This window comes from Vipera ursinii (genome assembly GCF_947247035.1).
Source record: "Vipera ursinii genome assembly, chromosome: 7".
NCBI lineage: Eukaryota > Metazoa > Chordata > Lepidosauria > Squamata > Viperidae > Vipera > Vipera ursinii.
Window position 1 is genome coordinate 25,610,778 of NC_139521.1, and position 21,511 is coordinate 25,632,288.

At 39.0% G+C, this 21,511-nt stretch overlaps 1 protein-coding gene across 3 annotated transcripts in view; it reads right to left on the reverse strand.

Annotated features, from left to right (window-relative positions):
- Positions 1-21,511, reverse strand: part of NEK1 (NIMA related kinase 1) — a 100,869-nt gene that overhangs the window by 58,910 nt on the left and 20,448 nt on the right. For 2 of the 3 annotated variants that reach the window (XM_083367275.1, XM_083367274.1), the window contains 13 exons: positions 17,232-17,315; positions 12,634-12,701; positions 12,462-12,548; positions 9,330-9,384; positions 8,233-8,433; positions 6,227-6,287; positions 5,307-5,461; positions 1,213-1,272; positions 976-1,023; positions 797-844; positions 624-698; positions 358-530; positions 152-283 (listed from right to left, as the gene is read on the reverse strand). In XM_083367275.1, the coding sequence (XP_083223401.1) occupies positions 152-283; positions 358-530; positions 624-698; positions 797-844; positions 976-1,023; positions 1,213-1,272; positions 5,307-5,461; positions 6,227-6,287; positions 8,233-8,433; positions 9,330-9,384; positions 12,462-12,548; positions 12,634-12,701; positions 17,232-17,315 (1,247 nt within the window). The remainder of the gene's footprint in view (positions 1-151; positions 284-357; positions 531-623; positions 699-796; positions 845-975; positions 1,024-1,212; positions 1,273-5,306; positions 5,462-6,226; positions 6,288-8,232; positions 8,434-9,329; positions 9,385-12,461; positions 12,549-12,633; positions 12,702-17,231; positions 17,316-21,511) is intronic. The other variant, XM_083367276.1, reaches the window with a different exon arrangement.

Sequence of the window (21,511 nt, forward strand, 5' to 3'; positions counted from 1 at the left end):
AATGGGTGAAATAGAGCATGGTATCTTTAGAAGCAATGTGTGAAGCATGAATAATTAATATATAATTAATTCAGGTATCCCTTTGCGTACCCATGTCTGTGATTCTCAGTACATTGTTTCTTCATCTACACACACAGGACATGTACTCAACCTGTTTGCATTGGCTTGTCTAGAGACCTCCTCCAATCTTTTCATTCCTTTCCTAATAGCATCAGCATCAGATGAATGATGGTAAGCTGCAAGCCCATTATGAATTCTTGCATGAACTCCAGTTGGAGATCCTCTGTAGATAAATATGCACAGTAATTTTCAGCATCTTAGGCCAGAATTAGATGTTATGAATTTTTTAAGACATACCGTTGACTAGGCTCTAAACCAGGCTTTTCATTCAACTTTACATCTTTTCCTTCTATTTTAAGATTTTGTTTTTGTTGCTGTATCTGATCAAACATAGCATGGTAGTGTTCATATGGTCCTCGACCAGGAACAGATAAAGGCACAATAACTCCTCCCCCAGCAAAATACTGAGCCTATGAATGTAAAAAGAAGTTCTTGTTTGGTCATCTTCACATTTATAGTAACTAGAAAAAATAATTTCATATAGGAAGGTAGGAAATCCCAACCTTAATTTCACTACTTTCACCTATGCTGAGAACATTTCTCCATCCTTGCTCTCTGGCTCTGTTTATTCGTTCCATCTGGAGAACAGGAGGAAAAATTAAAAGTAGACTTTGGAATCCAATGGAAGATCTGAAAACTGAACTTCATAATTAATGTTTAAAGTCCAACATTTTACCCTTTCCTTTTCAAGTCTTCTCATTTGCTCAACCTTCATATAACTGATCTAAAATTAATAATGTTTTGAATTAGTAGCAATCTAACTTATATAACATCCACAATTAATCATAAGGATGTTGCCAATTTGTACAATCTGTCAAACAAACAAACCCAGAAATAGCAAAGCCTTCAATTTACCTGCTCACGCTGTTGTTTTTCCTCTAGCCTTTTCTTTTTAATTGCTTCCTGAAAAATGGAAAGTGATTTAAACTATGAATTATTATATTTCTGATTAGGATAGTAGTGACACAAGATGTATTCACATTTATAAATTGGAAATATTCTATTGTAAGGAAATAAGAAGGAAAGATTTTAAAATTTATTTATTGCTTTTAAAAGCTTCTTGCCTAATTTCCTGTTTCCTTGTTTATATACCTCAAACATTTTCCTCCTTTCGTCTAGTAGTTTCCCTTTCTTCAATGGAGGTGGAGGGCCCTAAAAAAAAGTGAAACTGCAAATTAGCAAGAACTTACATATTGCATACTGAGAATATGAAATCAATAATTTAAAATTAAACTTGACAATTATTGCTGAGGGCCTGATGCATATTTGCTAATAAATAGAGTTTTCACAGATAAATTAATACAGGATTATAGTTTACAAAGTCATCTATAATATGTTTAGTTCTTAATACTTTATTACTTTAATGTTATTTTAAATAGTGACTTATATTCCTCAATTATCTGTTAAATGTAATAAAAAGATGGACAATTGTATTTCACAAATTAAATATTAACAATTACTCCCTCAGATGATATGTAGGAGTATATGTAATCTTTGACTTACAACCAGTTGCTTAGAAACCATTCAAAGTTATGACGGACCTCTGCAGAGCTACTTACAATCTGGATATGAAGTTTCAACAGCTGGGCTCCCCCCAGTCACATGCCACATTTTGGGACTTGACTGTATTTATGGCCATTTGCAGCATCCTACAGTCACACAATTTACGATTCCTCTGTAGAAAACTGATGTTTACTTCCAGGTTCTGCCAAAAAATGCCCATTGTGGACAATGGATTTGCTTAACAACCATACCATTCCCTTAACAATCACCACATTTGCTTAAATTGGTTAAATTGGGCATGGTAATATGGTGACCCTCTTAAAACTGGCATGACTGCAATTCTGGGCTTAACTTTAGTCATAAGTCAAGGATTACCTGTACTTGCATTTTTAATAATAAGCAATAAACCTTATAAAATGAGTAGCTTGCTTTGCTAAGCCATATTTATTTAAGTCCATATTCTACAGTTTAAAAAAATTAACAAATAACAAATGGTTCTATCTTTTTTTTTAAAAAAGCGTTTATAAGAGCCATGACATTTTTCTAAAATGTCGTTAAATAGAGATTACCATAGGTTTGCAAAAGTCAGCAATGAATCTATGTTAAAAGTTTAACACAAAAGGAAGTACAGTATGTGTGAATATATAGAAAGTGTTGTCCATGTGACTGGAAACAGAATTTTAAAAATCCTACTGATAATTAGGAAATATAATAAGATCTCATTTCAGAACAATCATGTATATATTCTCTATTAAAAGCCTCAGGCACAGATCTTTTCTAAAAAAACAATTATACTATCTAAAACACCCGATCAAAAGTAATAACTGATCTGTTCAAAGGCTGGGGGATTAAAACATGTATCTATGAGCAGATTAGACAAAAATATAATTTCAATGATATCTAAAGACCATTAAAGAAAAAGCCAACTCAGACAGGCTCTGGAGTTAACTCAATTGCATTTTTTGCTGGTAGTACAATATAGACCAGATCTAATCTAGAAATTTGAATATGGCAATGTGTAATACAATGACTTTATTTCAAATGTTGCTTCTCCTCCAAGGAGATTCATCAACCTGCACACTCTTTTATCCATGTTTTCAACCTTTTATTAATCAGATGAAGTACACTAATCTAAAAATAAATGACTCATCCAAGCATATGCTAGTGGCAACTGAACTTTATTCTTCTCAACCTAAATTTGATACAGTTAACTGTCAGTCACTTAAATATCAATGTCCTACTTTGAATAGAGAGGTATGATAGCGAACATTTAATGTACTGTAATATATTGCATATATTGCCATAAAGTTACAATATATTCAAGAAGACCTACTAAACTGCACTATTTTGAACTTTTAGAAGTAAACACTTGGTTCCATTTATGTATTTTAGATTTTTCAGGAATATTTACTGGCAGGATTCTGAATTACTGCTATTTTAAATAAGAAACTTATATGAAAATGACGCTAAGATGAAACTTCAGCAAAGCTCTACTTCACAGCTGTTTTAACCATTAATTGACATATAGCTGCATGTATTCTTATACATTGGGTCAAATACAGGTGAAACTTGAAAAATTAGAATATCGTGCAAAAGTTCATTTATTTCAGTAATGCAACTTAAAAGGGGAAACTAATATATGAGATAGACTCATTACATGCAAAGCAAGATAGTTCAAGCTGTGATTTGTCATAATTGTGATGATTATGGCGTAGAGCTCATGAAAACCCCAAATCCACAATCTCAGAAAATTAGAATATTGTGAAAAGGTGCAATATTCTAGGCTCAAAGTGTCCCACTCTAATCAGCTAATTAAGCCATAACACCTGCAAAGGGTTCCTGAGCCTTTCAATGGTCTCTCAGTCTGGTACAGTAGGAATCACAATCATGGGGAAGACTGCTGACGTGACAGTTGTGCAGAAAACCATCATTGACACCCTCCATAAGGAAGGAAAGCCTCAAAAGGTAAATGCAAAAGAAGTTCGATGTTCCCAAAGTGCTGTATCAAAGCACATTAATAGAAAGTTATGAAAGAAAGAAAAGGCCATTCAAAAGTGTTGGGGACTTTCACAAGGAGTGGACTGAGGCTGGAGTCAGTGCATCAAGAGCCACCACACACAGACGGATCCTGGACATGGGCTTCAAATGTCGTATTCCTCTTGTCAAGCCGCTCCTGAACAACAAACAACATCAGAAGCGTCTTACCTGGGCTAAAGAAAAACAGACCTGGTCTGTTGCTCAGTGGTCCAAAGTCCTCTTTTCTGATGAGAGCAACTTTTGCATCTCATTTGGAAACCAAGGACCCAGAGTCTGGAGGAACAATGGAGTCACACACTGCAAGATGCTTGAAGTCCAGTGTGAAGTTTCTACAGTCCGTGTTGATTTGGGGAGCCATGTCATCTGCTGGTGTTGGTCCACTGTGCTTCATTAAGTCCAGGGTCAATGCAGCTGTCTACCAGGAGATTTTGGAGCACTTCATGCTTCCTTTCGCAGACGAGCTTTATGGGGATGCTGACTTCATTTTCCAGCAGGACATGGCACCTGCCCACACTGCCAAAAGTACCAAAACCTGGTTCAATGACCGTGGGATTACTGTGCTTGACTGGCCAGCAAACTTACCTGACCTGAACCCCATAGAGAATCTATGGGGCATTGCCAAGAGAAAGATGAGAGACATGAGACTTAGCAATGCAGAAGAGCTGAAGGCCGCTATTGAAGCATCCTGGTCTTCCATAACACCTCAGCAGTGCCACAGGCTGATAGCTTCCATGCCACGCCGCATTGAGGCAGTAATTGCTACAAAAGGGGCCCAAGCCAAGTACTAAGTACATATGCATGCTTATACTTTTCAGGTCCGATATTGTTCTATGTACATTCCTTGTTTTATTGATTGCATGTAATATTCTAATTTTCTGAGATTGTGGATTTGGGGTTTTCATGAGCTGTACACCATAATCATCACAATTATGACAAATCACGGCTTGAACTATCTTGCTTTGCATGTAATGAGTCTATCTCATATATTAGTTTCCCCTTTTAAGTTGCGTTACTGAAATAAATAAACTTTTGCACGATATTCTACTTTTTTGAGTTTCACCTGTATGATGCATATTTCATCTGCAATAAAAGACAAGTAAAAGTCAGTGGAAATATATATTACATATTTTGAATCAGAATTCAAATCAAACTAGGTGCAAAGACTAGTTATATACGATGTTTCAATTTCTGTTAGGGAATGTCATCTATCTCCAATCTACAACACAGTCCTTTCAACAGGTCCAAGAAGGCTCCACACTCATTTGTACTACTCAGGTGACCCTGAAGACACAGATAAGCCTCCAGGTAGCACTAATGACTCACGAAAAGAATGCAAATGACCAGCTGTCTGCAAGAAGTATAAATCTTTCCATTCCCCACCATCCAGTCAGAGCTGAAGCAGCTTCTTGGATGAGAAGCAAAACATCTTCAAAGAAAAACAAGGAAGTCCAGATGCCTTGTGAAAAAGCATCTTTGGGATAACTAAGACCTGGATGACTGAGAATTTCCATAGACACTACTGTTAGGGAATTTGCAGGTGAAATTACGATACTGAAAAATGTAATGTAAAACACTTTCAGTAATAAATGTACCCTTTTTCTATCTCCAAAGCTTGAAAATACTTTTATTATTAAATAGGCTCTCACCTGTCTACATTTAGTTATAGGCTTCTCACACAATTTCTTAGCTGAATCCTCAGATTTCTTAAGTATTAAAGGCACTCCGTATTTAGCAGCAGGTTTGGTAATTTTGTGAGCAGGTGCAGCAGAGGCTAAGTTTTGTCCTTGGGCTGGTCTCTTCGCTATGTAAGAGAGAATAACAATGCCACCTCTTTGCACAAAATTGGATAGATAAAATATTGTTCATAGTAAAACTATATTGAGAGGGACATTCGGAAAATATTCGTTAGCCTAAGCTTATACAATAAAACTCACTGATTTTCATATGCTTCAGAGGTATGTATAAAATTGAAATGCTTAAATGCATACTGGAATCAGGGGACAAACTTCACATTTCTCTTACTTTGACAAATAATGGAAAAATTATTTATAATTTGAAGCTCCATAATGTACAAAAAGGCAAAGATGCCTTACTAAATCATCTTAAGATCAAAAGTGTGGCCAATAGCTTCTGTTATACAGAGATTATCAAGAATCATAAAAAGGTGTTAAATTAAAGTTCTTAACTATTTTTAATTCCATTTATATCCCGCCCTTCTCCGAAGACTCAGGGCGGCTTACAAGCTTAGCAGTAGCCTTCATTCTATGTATATGCCTGCTTATTAGGGCTTTCACACACCCCCCCCCAAGCGGCATTATTACAAAGTCAGCTTATTGTCCCCAACAATCTGGGTCCTCATTTTACCTACCTCGGAAGGATGGAAGGCTGAGTCAACCTTGAGCCTGGTGGGATGCGAACCTGCACTAATTGCAGGCTATGTATGATAAATAAAAGATTTCATATACACAAAGCCATTGTTAGGGTAATTGCTCAGAGATCAGCTACACTAAGATTTGTTTATTAGTTGAATATATATTTAGTTAGAAATACTTAGTTTATATTTTACCTGGTCCAGCATGAGGTCCAAACTTTTTAAACATTTTATGGCTGAATTCCTCTGCAATAAACTAAAAGAACATATTTTTGAATAAAATATCAGCAATTAACAAAAATAAAACATTTAAAGTAGTAACTATGCTGGCATTCATGATAGAAAAAATTGCTGATGTGAATTTGAGGACAAATTATTAAAGATACTAATATTAGTAAGCATTTATAGCCTAGTATCACATTCTGACAGAGGCCTTCATCATTTAGTTGTTTAATTGGGGAGACCCAGATTCAAGTCTACCTTCAGCCTACATAAACATATTTAGTCACTCACTCTCAACTCACTCTACCACCTGAACTTGTATCTGTGAAGAAAAATGGGGGGAATGAAATGCTATTCTATGCAACCTAATACTCTTGACAAAATATAAACTTAATATATATGAGCAAATTATAAAGTTTCTTATTAAAGAGTCCACAGCCCGATTCAAAGATTATTTCTATATAAACCTGAATATTTAGGCAGTAATTCTATACATGCAAACTTGCCATACTGATACTTAATAAGAATTCCTTGTGTATTTTGAAGATATTGAGTTCTGAACCGGACTTAAAATATTTCAAAACTGGAACTCTCTCAGGATGCCACTAGCTAATGGTTGGTTATTCAAATTGTAATTCAATAACCTGGAAGGCAATTAGGTTGGGAAAAGTTGGTTTCAAGTAAATATTTGGTTCTAGTAGAAGAGTATATAAGTGTAAACTCAGGGTTGAACTGTGAAGGTATTACCTAGCTGAGTAATGAAACAAGCAAGCAAGCTCAAAGAACACCAATATTTCAGTCAAAATCAAAAATCAATTTTACTTCCACATACAAACACAGCAGCAATTGTAACAGCTTTTCAAAACCTTGGGCAAAATATTGAAATAATATTCATATTTGAAATTATTATAATAGCAATTCATATTCTGTAGTTAGTTGGTATTATTAAATCAAGTTCACTTTTTGGTGATTGTATGGCCAAGGCTTTGCCAGCTTGATTTCTAGTGGTCATAGCTCTCTGATTCTAATAATCTTAAATTCCAGTTTGCTTTCCCTTTTTCTAATTTCCTCCATTTGCCAGGCATAGATTTTTCTAATCCCACACCAGCTGACCTCATATGCCCAAATGTGCAAGCTTCTGCTTGCTGGTCATTACCTCAAGGTAACAGTTTTTATTTAGTCCAAGGCTAACTGATTCTTCTTTGTCCACAATTCTCTCAGTATGTCCTTCTCTCACTCGTTCTCAAATATCTACTTTTCCTAGCTGTACATCACCACTAGAAAAAACTATTACTTTAACTGCATTGTCTTTTAAATACTCTTATCCATTATCTTGTCTTCAAAGTTATTATTCCTTTCCCATCTAGAACTACTCTTCTACCTTTCCATTATCTTTCTTGGTTCTCTTCTACTTTTCCATTTATCTTTGTTTCTTTAGCCAATAAACAAACCTACCTACCATTTTCACTTATTCACCTTGAAATGAAGAGGCCAATTAGGCTATGTCTAGACCAGGCCTAAAATTTGAATTCCCTACTCCTAGTCCTGTACCTTAATCGCTAAACCAAATTGGCTTTCACAAGGATCTTACGAAGTTCTCATGCAGTTTTCCATTTGTTACAAAACTTTCCTTGCAACTTTTCTCTTTTTTCTTCTATTGGTTGACATTACTGGTTGACATATCTTTCCTTGCCCTTTCTTCCTTGTTAATGGAATTTTCTATTTAGCCTATTTCTATTTGCCTGAGGCTTTAACATCTTCCATTTTTTCGTGGCTATCATAATTGGAGGCTTTTCCTTTTAGGAAAAAATGGGGGGGGGGATTCTGCCTCTGTTTTCACAATATCTTTAAACATTTTATGAAATAGAATAATAATTGATATAATCACTGATAAAGGAATTTTTAATATTTCTTGGAAGTGAAAAATCTGAAATGGACTTTTGAACTCACTGCCTAGAATTAAAGATCCAAATACGTACCTGTGGTGTAAGAAATTTTTCAATGCGTTTAACTATAAACATTTTCTCCAATATGGAATTGACAGATGGTCGATCCCTTGGATTTCTTTTAAATAATTGTGAAATCAGACTCCGGAGTTCATGGGAATAACGTGTAGAAACAGGAGGAAATGATCCAGAGATTATTTTAAGAACTAAATTTTTCATATTACCAGCTTCAAACTAAAGAGAAAAAGTTAAATTTATTCGATTATAGCAATGCTGTTAAGTATACTTAGTGATATCCTTAAATTACCTTAAAATATTTTTCAAGTTATTAACTTTTTCACACTATAGGACACTTTCACAGATAATTTTTCAATATTTACATATTAGGTCTATAAACTGGGAATTTTTACAAGAACTAATCTAGATTAATTATACAGTAAAGAAACTGATCAGTCATTCTGTCCTGTAGTTTTCATCATATTCTGTAATTTTTCACAAATATAGAGGTGACTCACCTCTCAGTGATTCAGAAATATAAAGAATGCACTTCGCAAATATAAACTAATAAAACAGGTTCCACCAGCAGTCATGCAATTATTTCAAGGTTATATTTATACAAAAAACTGACACACTGAAACTAGGATTTATCTCAGTAAACATACTTAAGAAGTGCAAATTGCTATAAGGAAGGAGGAACTTGGCATATTAATGTTAATTCATGCTGAAAAGTTCATGAATGAAGGATGAACATAAACGGATAACATAAATCTTAACTTTACTAACTATAAACTCACATTTTGTGACCTTTTCTTTGCAATATTATCCAAAGTGTCTAAATGTGGGATCTGAACCCTCAAATAATACCAGCTGTGTTTGGAAATTCAAGTCATCCAACATATGTATAAAATACAACAGCTTTTTATGTGAGAAGGCAAAATTATATAAAAACACATCATTTCTGTCATTAAAGCAAAATAGTATTTGTCATGACAAATGAGAACATAGGTAAAATAACTATCTAAGGCAATTATTTATTTCTTCTCCAACAGCCAATTACCAAAAATATTATCAGCAAGGGATACAAATGCTCAGAATAGGTCATTTATTAAGACTATTAAACTTTAACTTACTGCATGTTTCAGTGTACACATTTCATAAAGAACACACCCAAGGGCCCACATGTCACTAAGAAACAAAAACAAACAGTAAATTTATGCCACCTAAAAATTTAATTACAGGGAGTGCAGAATTATTAGGCAAATGAGTATTTTGACCACATCATCCTCTTTATGCATGTTGTGTTACTCCAAGCTGTATAGGCTCGAAAGCCTACTACCAATTAAGCATATTAGGTGATGTGCATCTCTGTAATGAGAAGGGGTGTGGTCTAATGACATCAACACCCTGTATCAGGTGTGCATAATTATTAGGCAACTTCCTTTCCTTTGGCAAAATGGGTCAAAAGAAGGACTTGACAGGCTCAGAAAAGTCAAAAATAGTGAGATATCTTGCAGAGGGATGCAGCACTCTTAAAATTGCAAAGCTTCTGAAGCGTGATCATCGAACAATCAAGCGTTTCATTCAAAATAGTCAACAGGGTCGCAAGAAGCGTGTGGAGAAACCAAGGCGCAAAATAACTGCCCATGAACTGAGAAAAGTCAAGCGTGCAGCTGCCAAGATGCCACTTGCCACCAGTTTGGCCATATTTCAGAGCTGCAACATCACTGGAGTGCCCAAAAGCACAAGGTGTGCAATACTCAGAGACATGGCCAAGGTAAGAAAGGCTGAAAGACGACCACCACTGAACAAGACACACAAGCTGAAACGTCAAGACTGGGCCAAGAAATATCTCAAGACTGATTTTTCTAAGGTTTTATGGACTGATGAAATGAGAGTGAGTCTTGATGGGCCAGATGGATGGGCCCGTGGCTGGATTGGTAAAGGGCAGAGAGCTCCAGTCCGACTCAGACGCCAGCAAGGTGGAGGTGGAGTACTGGTTTGGGCTGGTATCATCAAAGATGAGCTTGTGGGGCCTTTTTGGGTTGAGGATGGAGTCAAGCTCAACTCCCAGTCCTACTGCCAGTTTCTGGAAGACACCTTCTTCAAGCAGTGGTACAGGAAGAAGTCTGCATCCTTCAAGAAAAACATGATTTTCATGCAGGACAATGCTCCATCACACGTGTCCAAGTACTCCACAGCGTGGCTGGCAAGAAAGGGTATAAAAGAAGGAAATCTAATGACATGGCCTCCTTGTTCACCTGATCTGAACCCCATTGAGAACCTGTGGTCCATCATCAAATGTGAGATTTACAAGGAGGGAAAACAGTACACCTCTCTGAACAGTGTCTGGGAGCCTGTGGTTGCTGCTGCACGCAATGTTGATGGTGAACAGATCAAAACACTGACAGAATCCATGGATGGCAGGCTTTTGAGTGTCCTTGCAAAGAAAGGTGGCTATATTGGTCACTGATTTGTTTTTGTTATGTTTTTGAATGTCAGAAATGTATATTTGTGAATGTTGAGATGTTATATTGGTTTCACTGGTAAAAATAAATAATTGAAATGGGTATATATTTGTTTTTTGTTCTGTTGCCTAATAATTATGCACAGTAATAGTCACCTGCACACACAGATATCCCCCTAAAATAGCTATAACTAAAAACAAACTAAAAACTACTTCCAAAAATATTCAGCTTTGATATTAATGAGTTTTTTGGGTTCATTGAGAACATGGTTGTTGTTCAATAATAAAATTAATCCTCAAAAATACAACTTGCCTAATAATTCTGCACTCCCTGTATGTCTTTGGTCCCTTCCATAAAAAAAGCTGTGTAGGAATATATTATACATATATTGTATAATATATTGTTGTAGCAATATAATCTGATTGTCCTATGAGTTTGAGAACACGGAAAAATGCAACAGTTGCAATCTATTCTGTCTTGGTTCAGTTAGGTAAACAGAAAGAAATTATTAGGTTCACAATACTACACTAAGACAGAACACGGATTTATCAGTGAATCCAACCACTGTGGTGTATAAACCATGTTTATGTCATAGCATTTTATGTGACCCAAGCCACTGTGACTTACTGACTTTCAATGGTTAAATAATGAAATTGTGGCTCAGTGTAAAATGGATTCAGGTTGTAATCTAAGTATTATCTGCTTGCTTACTGCTTCTGTTCCACTTTCTCCTAGGCTCTCTACATGGGGCTGCCCTTGAGGACCACCCGGAAGCTCCAACTGGTACAGAATGCAGCTGCAAGAGTTGTGTTGGGAGTCTCCCGATACTCCCACGTTACACCTCTGCTCCGTGAGCTGCATTGGTTACCAGTTGCCTTCTGGGTGAGATTCAAGGTACTAGTAATGGTATTCAAATCCCTACATGGCAGGGGTCCGGAGTACCTGAGGGAACACCTGCTGCCGGCATCGACTTCCCTCCGCCCTGTGCGTTCCCACAGAGAGGGCCTCCTCAGGGTGCCACCGGTCAGAGAATGTCGACTGGTGGCCCCCAGGGGGAGATCCTTCTCTGTGGGCGCCCCGGAGCTATGGAACCAGCTACCGGTTGAGCTCCGGACGGCGCCCGACCTTCGCTCCTTTCGCCGCGAGCTAAAAACATACTTTTTTGAACAAGCTGGCCTGGCCTGATGAGGGGATTGGGGGGGGTTTGCTATTTTTATTTTACTAGGTTTTATGGATGTATTTTAGTATGTGGGCATTTATTTAATCTATTTTTAACTTTTGTAGTTTGTATTTTTATTCTTGCCCTGTTCACCGCCCTGAGTCCTTCGGGAGAAGGGCGGTATAGAAATATTATTAAATAAATAAATAAATAAAATAAATAAATTTTTCAGCGTCTAGAAAGAAATAAAATTCTAAAATACATTATAAATCCCTGTTAGTGCCCTAGTAAACTACCCAGAATGAGATGGCTACTTATGGAGGCGTATTTTGATTGTCAAATATATATAATGGTATTTTAAAATGTTTACTATATACTTAGGTTTTCTAACTCATTGTAAAACATATACTACTTTACAGAGTCAGAACTACATATCACACAGTTTTTAGTAGTTAAGAATTACATTTTTATTTCTTTATCTAAAAAAATTATATTAAGACTGAATAAAAAAAACTAATTTCTCTATAAAGCCAAACTAAAGCAAAGTTGAATGAGAACAAGCAAGTTGAAAAAAATGGTAGCATAATGAAAGGTCATGGTATCGATCTAGATTACAATTGAAAATAGTTACACACTACCTTTTATTATTGTAAGGTTTATTCTCACAGATTTCTGGTGACAAGTAATATGGTGTTCCTATACAAGTTCGAGCAAGTTCCACGGTACTAAAAATATAGAATGGTATTAATCAATTAAACCACGTTAATAATATTATTAAAACTGAAGCAATGGGGATTGTTTTAACATTACCTATTCAGAACTCTAGCTATTCCAAAGTCTCCCAACTGTATTGTTCCATCTTTGGTTAAAAATATATTCTGGAGTAGAAGAAAAAATGTAATACTATTATTTTTTAAAAAAATATGCACAATGATTTGATTTTAACTCAGAATGTGCAATTAAAGTTAGAAACTACTTTTGGCTGATTATTACATATTACATTATATTATTCAGAGATAGCATACAGTTTATGTTTAATTTTGCTTTCTATTCTGTTAATCCAACCACTACAATTTTTGTAGAAATCAAAGCAATTTTGCTATATTCAACATGGCTACACAGTGTGAAGTGCAATCCAGCAATTCAATCCCAAACTTGTGCAAGTGAATCAAACTTTTATTTTGAAGCAAATTAATGCACAGAATCAAATAATCTTTCTTTAAAAACTTATTTCATCTTATGACTTAAAATGTGTATCGGCCTCTAAGTAGAAAAAATATGCTTGATTAAACAGGAGTCATCAAACTGTTTAACTATGATCATACAACAGTTAATATACAAATAGCATTGTCAGAACCCATTCCTATTTCCTTTCTATCTATCCCCTCTGACCAAAAATCAAATCTCACCTTTCCCTGGGTTCTGCCGTACTCCGAAGGGGGAATGTGCCGGCGGGGTTATTGCCTTTGCTTCCTCTTTCCGCTACAATATTGGGGCAACCCAATATTTAGTAGCGTGGAAACACCTTCCCTCTTCACAGAACGAGTGGGTCCAGAAACGTCACATCAGAGCACCCAAACTGCTAAAGAAATTTCATACAGAATATCCCAACAAACCCGACTAACCTCTATACCTGTTTTGTCTACAGGTGGATCTCTCTTATTTTTAAGGGGGGCAGGATGTCAGAACCCATTCCTATTTTATTTCTATCAATCCCTTCTGACCAAATCAAATCTCACCTTTCCCTGGGTGCTGCCATACTCCCAAGGGGCACGGGGAATGTATCTGCGGGGCTATTGCCTTTGCTTCCTCTTTCTGCTGCAATATAACCTTTCGCTTCGTTTATTGCCTATGTCCCCTACATGTTATAATGTAACAATTTGCTTCCTGCATTATCTCTCTCTCTGAACTTTATCTCCCTAAACTGTCAGCTGGAACAAGGGAGGAAATAAGGAATATAACCTCAGTGCCTGGTTTATGTCTACGCTCTCAGGGGAAGGTGTGAAGAAGCTGCCGACCATCGCTGCATGAGCTGGAGATGAGACAATGTTATCTCAACACCTGGGGATTGGCCATCCCATACCATGCAGGCAGACTATGGGGTGGGGTCTTGATTGGGGATACTTTAATCTATCGCTCTGCATGGGAAATCTCAGATCTTGTCTATTATGCCTGCTATCAACTACTCTTAATAAAAGTTCCTGTTGGAAGAAATTGTTTCCAAGAGTTCTGCTTTCTTAAGATGTGGGATTGAAGTGGGTCCTGACAAGCATATTATTTTTAAAAAAGTTGTAGTCCTTCTGAGAGATGCCGTAAATACATGTAGAAGAAATCTAAGGTAAGATGAAATAAATAATAAATATTTTAAATTAATAAAGCAACTAAATTCATGATAGAACTAGGCTACAATCCACTATGTCCAGCTGGGTGACTTTGGACCAATCACTTGCTTTCAGCCCAAAGTACCTCACAGATTTGCTGTTGTGGGGAAAAATAGGAGAAACTTTCTAACTTCTTGCAAGATCTCACTAGAAGTTAGAAAGTCGCATGGAACTTTTTTTTCTTTTTTACCAATAGTCCCACAAACACGTGGGGAAGGCTGAGAAGGGAACAGAGAAATGGAATGCAGCTGAAAGCAGGTTAGTGAAAAAACGCTTGGGGGAGGTGAGGGCATCTGGATGGTGGCAGGAGGGTTAACGGGTGTGGGGGGCCCAGGAGGAGCTGTGTAAAGCAGGCGGAGGGGAGACCAGATAGATTGTGGGTGCTGCTTGGGGCGAAGGGCGATGGCACGCACAAACAAGACAGCCACACACGGCAGAGGTGTTGCTTGGGGCCGGAAGGTAGGCCGGGAAGATTGCGGGCACTGGCGGCGGCACTGGCGTGGAGGGCGAACACACACACGAGCAGAACAGATACGCATGGCAGATGGTGCTTGGGGCCGGAGGGCGATCACACGCATGAGCGCATTCCGCGCCACCACAGCCAGTGCCTGCAATCTGCCCAGCCTCCCCTCCAGTCCCGAGTAGCACCTCTGCCGTGTGTGGCTGTCCTGTTCACGAGGGCGTCTCTCGCCTACTGGATATCAGCAGCCCAGATTTGGTAGCTCCACTTATACAAGACCTGCTGAGGTGATTTCTCTTTGCCGAGCAGGAGATGTGACCCAGCGCCTGCCGCCACGGCTTGCTACTGTTACCCATGTTTTTCAGTTGACAACCCGTAGCTGTCCTAGAAAGCGGCTGGCTTGAATGGGTGATCTAAAAGCCTGATCGGCCAAGACATCTCCAAGCCAGGGAACCTGGCTGTGCATTGCTCCTCCGTCCTCCTTCGCCTGCCCGGTCGCCTGGCTGGGACCCAGCCCTCTCGCCTGGTTGCGATGCGGAGGCTCCCATGCAGTGCTGCTTCCAGATGGTGGAGGCTGCTGTGGATGTGAGTGGGCGGGCAGGTGAGGGAGTTGTGGCATTGGCACCCTCCTCTCCTCTCCTCCCTTCCCTTCCACTCCTCTCCCTCCGCTTCTCCCCACGGTGTCCTTGTCTCAGCATAGATAAGGCTGAGCGAGCATGCAGGAGGCAGTGTCCTTCGGGCACATGCTGGGAGCCACTGTAGCATACGAGGATCCGGAACAAGCTCAGCTTCCTTCTTCCCAGCTCCGGGAAGCTGAAGTCCTCCGTGCCTGCTGCGGCCACCGCCTGTCCTCCCGGCTCCTCCTGGGGAAGGAAGCTGTCCCAACCCACCCCCGAGGTGTTTTCTCCCGCAGCTGTGGGAAGCGGCCTATGCTTGCCTTCGCTTGCCAGCTTTTCTCTGCTGCTTGGGCTGTCCAATTGCGGCAGCCGGACCAGTCCCTGAGCAGTTACGCTAGCTCAGGAATTCTGGGAGTTGAAGTCCATGAGTCATAAAAGAGCCAAGGTTGCCTATCCCTGCCTTAGCCCTAAGGATGCACCTGACTTGGGAACCGGGTGGGCGGGCGAGCAAAGGCTCCCCGCTCAAAAACTTGGAGCGGATCTCCCATTTGGTCTGCACAGGGAAAGCGGGAACAATTGGAGAAGAAGCTGCAGCCAGAGGCAGAGTCTGGTGGATTCCCTCCACTCTCTCACCAGCCCCCCCACCCCAAGCCTTAGACTTAGGGAGGGAGGGAAGGAAGAAAGGAAGGAAGGAAAGAAGAAACAGTAACATGCCTATTGAAGAGTTTGGTTTCCCTCCTGCCCACTCACAATAGTAACCCATAGATTTCCCCACACACACATAGGCACTCTGCAACCTGAGGGAGGGAGGGAGGGACAATGAAGGGAGGGAGGGAAGGAGGAAGGGACAAAGGAGGAGGAAAGAAAGGAAGGAAAGTAGGAAGGGACAATGGGAGAGAGGGAGGAAGGCGGGCACCCACCTCAGTCAACCCCCCCTCCACCAGAGACCCATGGATTCCCCCCACATAGGCACCCTGCAACCTGACTGATGAGCTGCCCCCCCCGGCCATTGACTTCGCTTGTCAAAAAGTTGCAAAATGTGATTACGACCCTGGGACACTGTGACCATCATAAATATGAATCAGTTGCCAAGCATCCGAATGTAAACCACATGACCCTGGGGATGCTGCAATAGTCATAAGTGTGGAAAATGGTCATAAGTCACTTTTTTCAGTGCCATCATAACTTCAGTCACTAAGCAAATTGTTGTAAGTTGAGGACTACCTGTACTTTATCATTTTTTTCCTTTTTGAGGGGGGGTCAAGTTTTTGACACCTTCCTGGGCGACTGGTGGTACTCGGACATTGCCTTATCCTAAAAGTGGTACAATGGGTGAAAAGGTTGAAAAGCCCTGCGTTAAAGTATTTAGTAAAGCTCCTCTTTTGAATACTTTAAATACTTAAGTATAGTCTCTACGTTGTTAACCTAACTAAACATCAACTGCATCGTTTACCACTCATTTGACTTTCATTTTGGAGACAAATTGTTCTTGAAAAGGTATTCTAACCTAGAATTTTGGTTTTATATTATGAGCTAAAAGTAGCTTAAGGCTCCTGCACTTCTGTTCATGGAAGAGGACAAAACTGAAAGTATGAACTTGGAAAACTTGCTGAAACCTGCAGCTTAAGACAGGTTTGTTTGTAACCTTATTTAAATAAATTTGCTAATGCAAATAGGCATAACAGGAAACAATGCTCTATTTAAAATCTATAACTTTAAAATCCCATAAATACACATATAAAAAGAAGTGGGAAGAAAAACCATGAGTTTGATATTTAGTACAGCTCATTTTTGAAATACTATAGTTCAGCAATGTAACTATTGCTTTGAACAACCACCTCTCCAGTCTGAAGAATTGTTCAGACATGATTTATTTCATCAATGTTTGCAAGCATTAGGTTTCAGCATACCTATTAAAATTCAACATAAAAATGGTTATATTTAACTTACCTGTGATTTTATATCTCGATGCAAAATTTTTCTATCATGTACGTGCTTCAGTGCTAAACATATTTGTACGAACCAATCCATGATCTATAGTTACAAAAAAACCTGTTAGAAAATTATATTTTGATTATGAGATTAAAATAAGTTACAACATTAATCTCCGGGAGATGCTGCTTTATTCTCAAAGTTACTTTAATTTTTTACAAAACAAAATTGACATATTTCAGAATATTGTATAAGGAATGGAACCTTTTTATAAATGTCTCAAAAGTAACCATTTCAAAATGCTGCCAGTGCTCATAACATAATGAGTCCTTGTCTCTTCAAAGGTAAGAGTAAGGAAAAGTAATGGAGAATGAGACTCCCATAGATGGGAATGTCCACTTCATTAGCTCCTTTTCTTTCCTTCTGAAAAGACAAGAAGTGGTCAGAACTAAAATTCAGGCAAAGGCATCTTCAAATACCCTGAATGCCTTTTTTCCCCTAGAATTGTACGCTGCTCATAGACAGGGCTTCAGGAGAGTGAAGGCTTTATAATAGTGTCAGACCCACAAATATGGTAGTCCAGTAAAATATTTTTCCCTAAAAAACAAATACTGTATTGAGAGTCAGTCACCACCATCAATAACCATTGTCCTTCTTTTCTCCATTTCTGTTTCCTTGTGTATTCTTTTTGACTGTGAATCTGAAGTCAGGAACTGTCCTAAAGGCAGCTCAGTATCTTCCGTTCCTAGCTATTGGGATGCACAACAAAGGCAAAAAAGACTATTTTATTTTACAGTTAACAGCAGTAATTGGGTCTAGAACGTCTGATGCTAAGCAACATGGTCCTAAAGTGCAATATCAAATGATTGTGCTGCTGAGTAACAGCAATTCCAGTACTTCTGATTGCCATTGTTGAGCAAATCTCAAACTATATGACATCACATGATCTCCTGCTGGCTCTGACTTTGCTTGTCAGAAGCTGGTGTTGAAGGTTGCAAATGATGATCATGTGACAGTGGGACACTGAGACAGTCAGAACTATTTTGAGAACTAGTCATAAGTACTATTCATTCAGAACTCTAAATGGTTGTCCAACAAGTGGTTGTTAAATGTGGCCTACCTGTATTCATATTTACTCATACTGAAAGAATCAATTTGACCATCACCAAAGCCTTATCACAAGTAGACAAATACTTTTACTTCATTCAACTTCACTGAAATATTTTTAATTTTGTCATTTTTTTTACCACTTATTGTTAATATTCTGTTATCCATATTTAGCAGCAGTAGTACATGTCATACGCACTCATACTGATGTCTTACTCAACAGTTAGATGCTGAGCTTGTCAGCTTGAGAGCTGACAGTCTGGGTTGGAGACCCAAGTGCCGCACAATGGGATGAGCTCCTGTTACTTGCCCCAGCTCTGGATTACCTAGCAGTTCAAAAGTATGCAAATGCAAGTAGATTAATAGGTACCACTTCGGTGGGAAGGTGATAGCATCCTGTGCATCTTTGGCATATAGCCATGCTGGCCACTCAACCATGGAAAATGTTTTCAGATAACACTGGGTTCCCTCACCCAAGAAACGGAGTTGAGCCTTAATGTTGGACAAAAGTGACAGGGAAACATTAACCATTTTTATTGTTCTTTCTAGATAGTGTTTATGCTTTCTTTTCTATGTTGTGGTTTTTCATACTTTGTTCACTTTTAATAATGTTATTAAAATATGGTCAGTGACAATGGTGTTAGTTGCGAAGTCGTGTCCAACCCACTGCGACCCTATGGACGACGTTCCTCCAGGCCTTCCTGTCCTCTACCATCTTCTGGAGTCCATTTAGGCCCACGCCTCTTGCTTCAGTGACTCCATCCAGCCACCTCATTCTCTGTCATCCCCTTCTTCTCTTGCCCTCAACCTTTTCCAGCATTAGGCTCTTCTCCAGTGAGTCCTTCCTTCTCATTAGGTGGCCAAAGTATTGTTTCAACTTCAGAATCTGACCTTCTAAAGAGCAGTCAGGGTTGATCTCTAGGACTGACCGGTTTGATCGCCTTGCAGTCCAAGGGACTTGCAGGAGTCTTCTCTAGCACCATAATTTAAAGGCTTCAATTCTTTGGCGCTCAGCCTTTCTTATGGTCCAACTTTCACTGCCATACATTGCAACTGGGAAGACCATAGCCTTGACTATACACACTTTTGTTGGCAGGGTGATGTCTCTGCTATTTAGCGTGGTGTCTAAATTTGCCATTGCTTTCCTCCCCAGGAGCAAGCATCTTTTAATTTCTTGGCTACAGTCCCCATCTGCAGTGATCTTGGAGCCCAGGAAAATAAAATCTGTCAATACCTCCATTTCTTCCCCATCTATTTGCCAGGAATTGAGAGAGGCAGATGCCATGATGTTGGTTTTCTGAATGTTTAGTTTCAACCCAACTTTTGCACTCTCCTTCACCCGCAACAAGAGGCTCTTTAGTTTCTGCCATTAGAGTGGTATCATCTGCATATCTTAGGTTGAGGATATTTCTCCCGGCAATCTTAAACTTTTGATTCATCTAGCCCTGCCTTTCTCATGATGTGCTCTTCATATAAGTTAAACAGACAGGGTGACAGTACACAGCCTTGACAGACTCCTTTCCCAATTTTGAACCAATCAGTGGTTCCGTGTCCAATTCTCACTGTTGCTTCTTGACCCGCATATAGGTTTCTCAAGAGACAAATAAGATGGTCTGGTACTCCTATCTCTTTAAGAACTTGCCAGTTTGTTGTAATCCACACAATCAAAGGCTTTAGCATAGTAAATGAAGCAGAAGTAGATGTTTTTCTGGAACTCCCTAGCTTTCTCCATGATCCAGCGTATGTTGGCAATTTGATCTCTAGTTCCTCTGCCTCTTCGAAATCCTGCCTGTACTTCTGGTAGTTCTCAATCCACATACTGCTGGAGTCTAGCTTGTAGGATTTTAAGCATAACTTTACTAGCATGTGAAATGAGTGCAATGATACGATAGTTTGAACATTCTTTCCAAATTTGCTGGCAAATTGAGTGTAGCACTTTTACTGCATCATCTTTTAAGATTTTGAATAGCTCAGTTGGAATACTGTCACCTCCACTAGCTTTGTTGTTGCTCAGTTTTTCTAAGGCCCATTTCACTTCACATTCTAGGATGTTTGGCTCGAGGTCAGTGACCACCTCATTGCGGTTATCAGGGACGTTAAGCTTGTTCTTGTACAGTTATGTGTAATTTTGCTACCTCTTCTTAATCTCTTCTGCCTCTGTTAGGTCCCTGCCATTTTGGTCCTTTATCTTGCCCATTTTTGCATGAAACGTTCCCTTCATCTCTCCAATTTTCTTGAAAAGATCTCTGGTCCTCCCTATTCTATTGTTTTCTTCTATTTCTTTGCACTGTTCATTTAAGAAGGCCTTCTTATCTCTTCTAGCTATTCTCTGGAATTCTGCATTCAGTTGGGTGTATCTTTCTTTTTCTCCCTTGCCTTTCGCTTCCCTCTTTTTCTCAGCTATTTGCAAAGCTTCATCAGACAGCCATTTTGCTTTCTTGCATTTCTTTTTCTTTGGAATGGTTTTAATTGCTACTTCTTGTACAATGTTGTGAACCTCTGTCCATAGTTCTTCAGGCACTCTATCAGATCTAATTCCTTAAATCTATTTGTCACCTCTACTTTATATTCATCAGGGATATGATTTAGTTCATACCTGAGTGGCCTAGTGCTTTTCCCTACTTTCTTCAGTTTAAGCCTAAATTTTGCAATGAGGAGCTCATGGTCTAAGCCACAGTCAGCTCCTAGTCTTGTTTTTACTGACTGTAGAGAGCTTGTGTGTTGACTGTCTGGTGATGTCCATGTGTAGAGCCGTCTCTTGGGTTGTTGGAAAAGAGTTTGCTATGACCATCGTATTCTCTTGACAAAATTCTATCAGCCTGTGCCCTGCTTCATTTTGTACTCCCAAGGCCAAACTTGCCTGTTATTCTTGTTATCCTTTGGCTTCCTACTTTAGCATTCCAATCCCCCATAATGATAAGGACATCATTTTTTGGAGTTAGTTCTATAAGGTGCTGTAGGGCTTCATAGAACCAGTCAATTTCATCCTCTTCAGCACTGGTGGTTGGGGCGTAGATTTGGACTACTGTGAGATTGAATGGTTTGCTTGGATTCGAACTGAGATCATTCTGTCATTTTGGGGATTGTATCCCAGTATTTCTTTTCCTACTCTTTTATTGTCTATGAAGGCTACTCCATTTCCTCTGAGGGATTCTTGCCCACAGTAGTATACCTGATGGTCATCTGTCCAT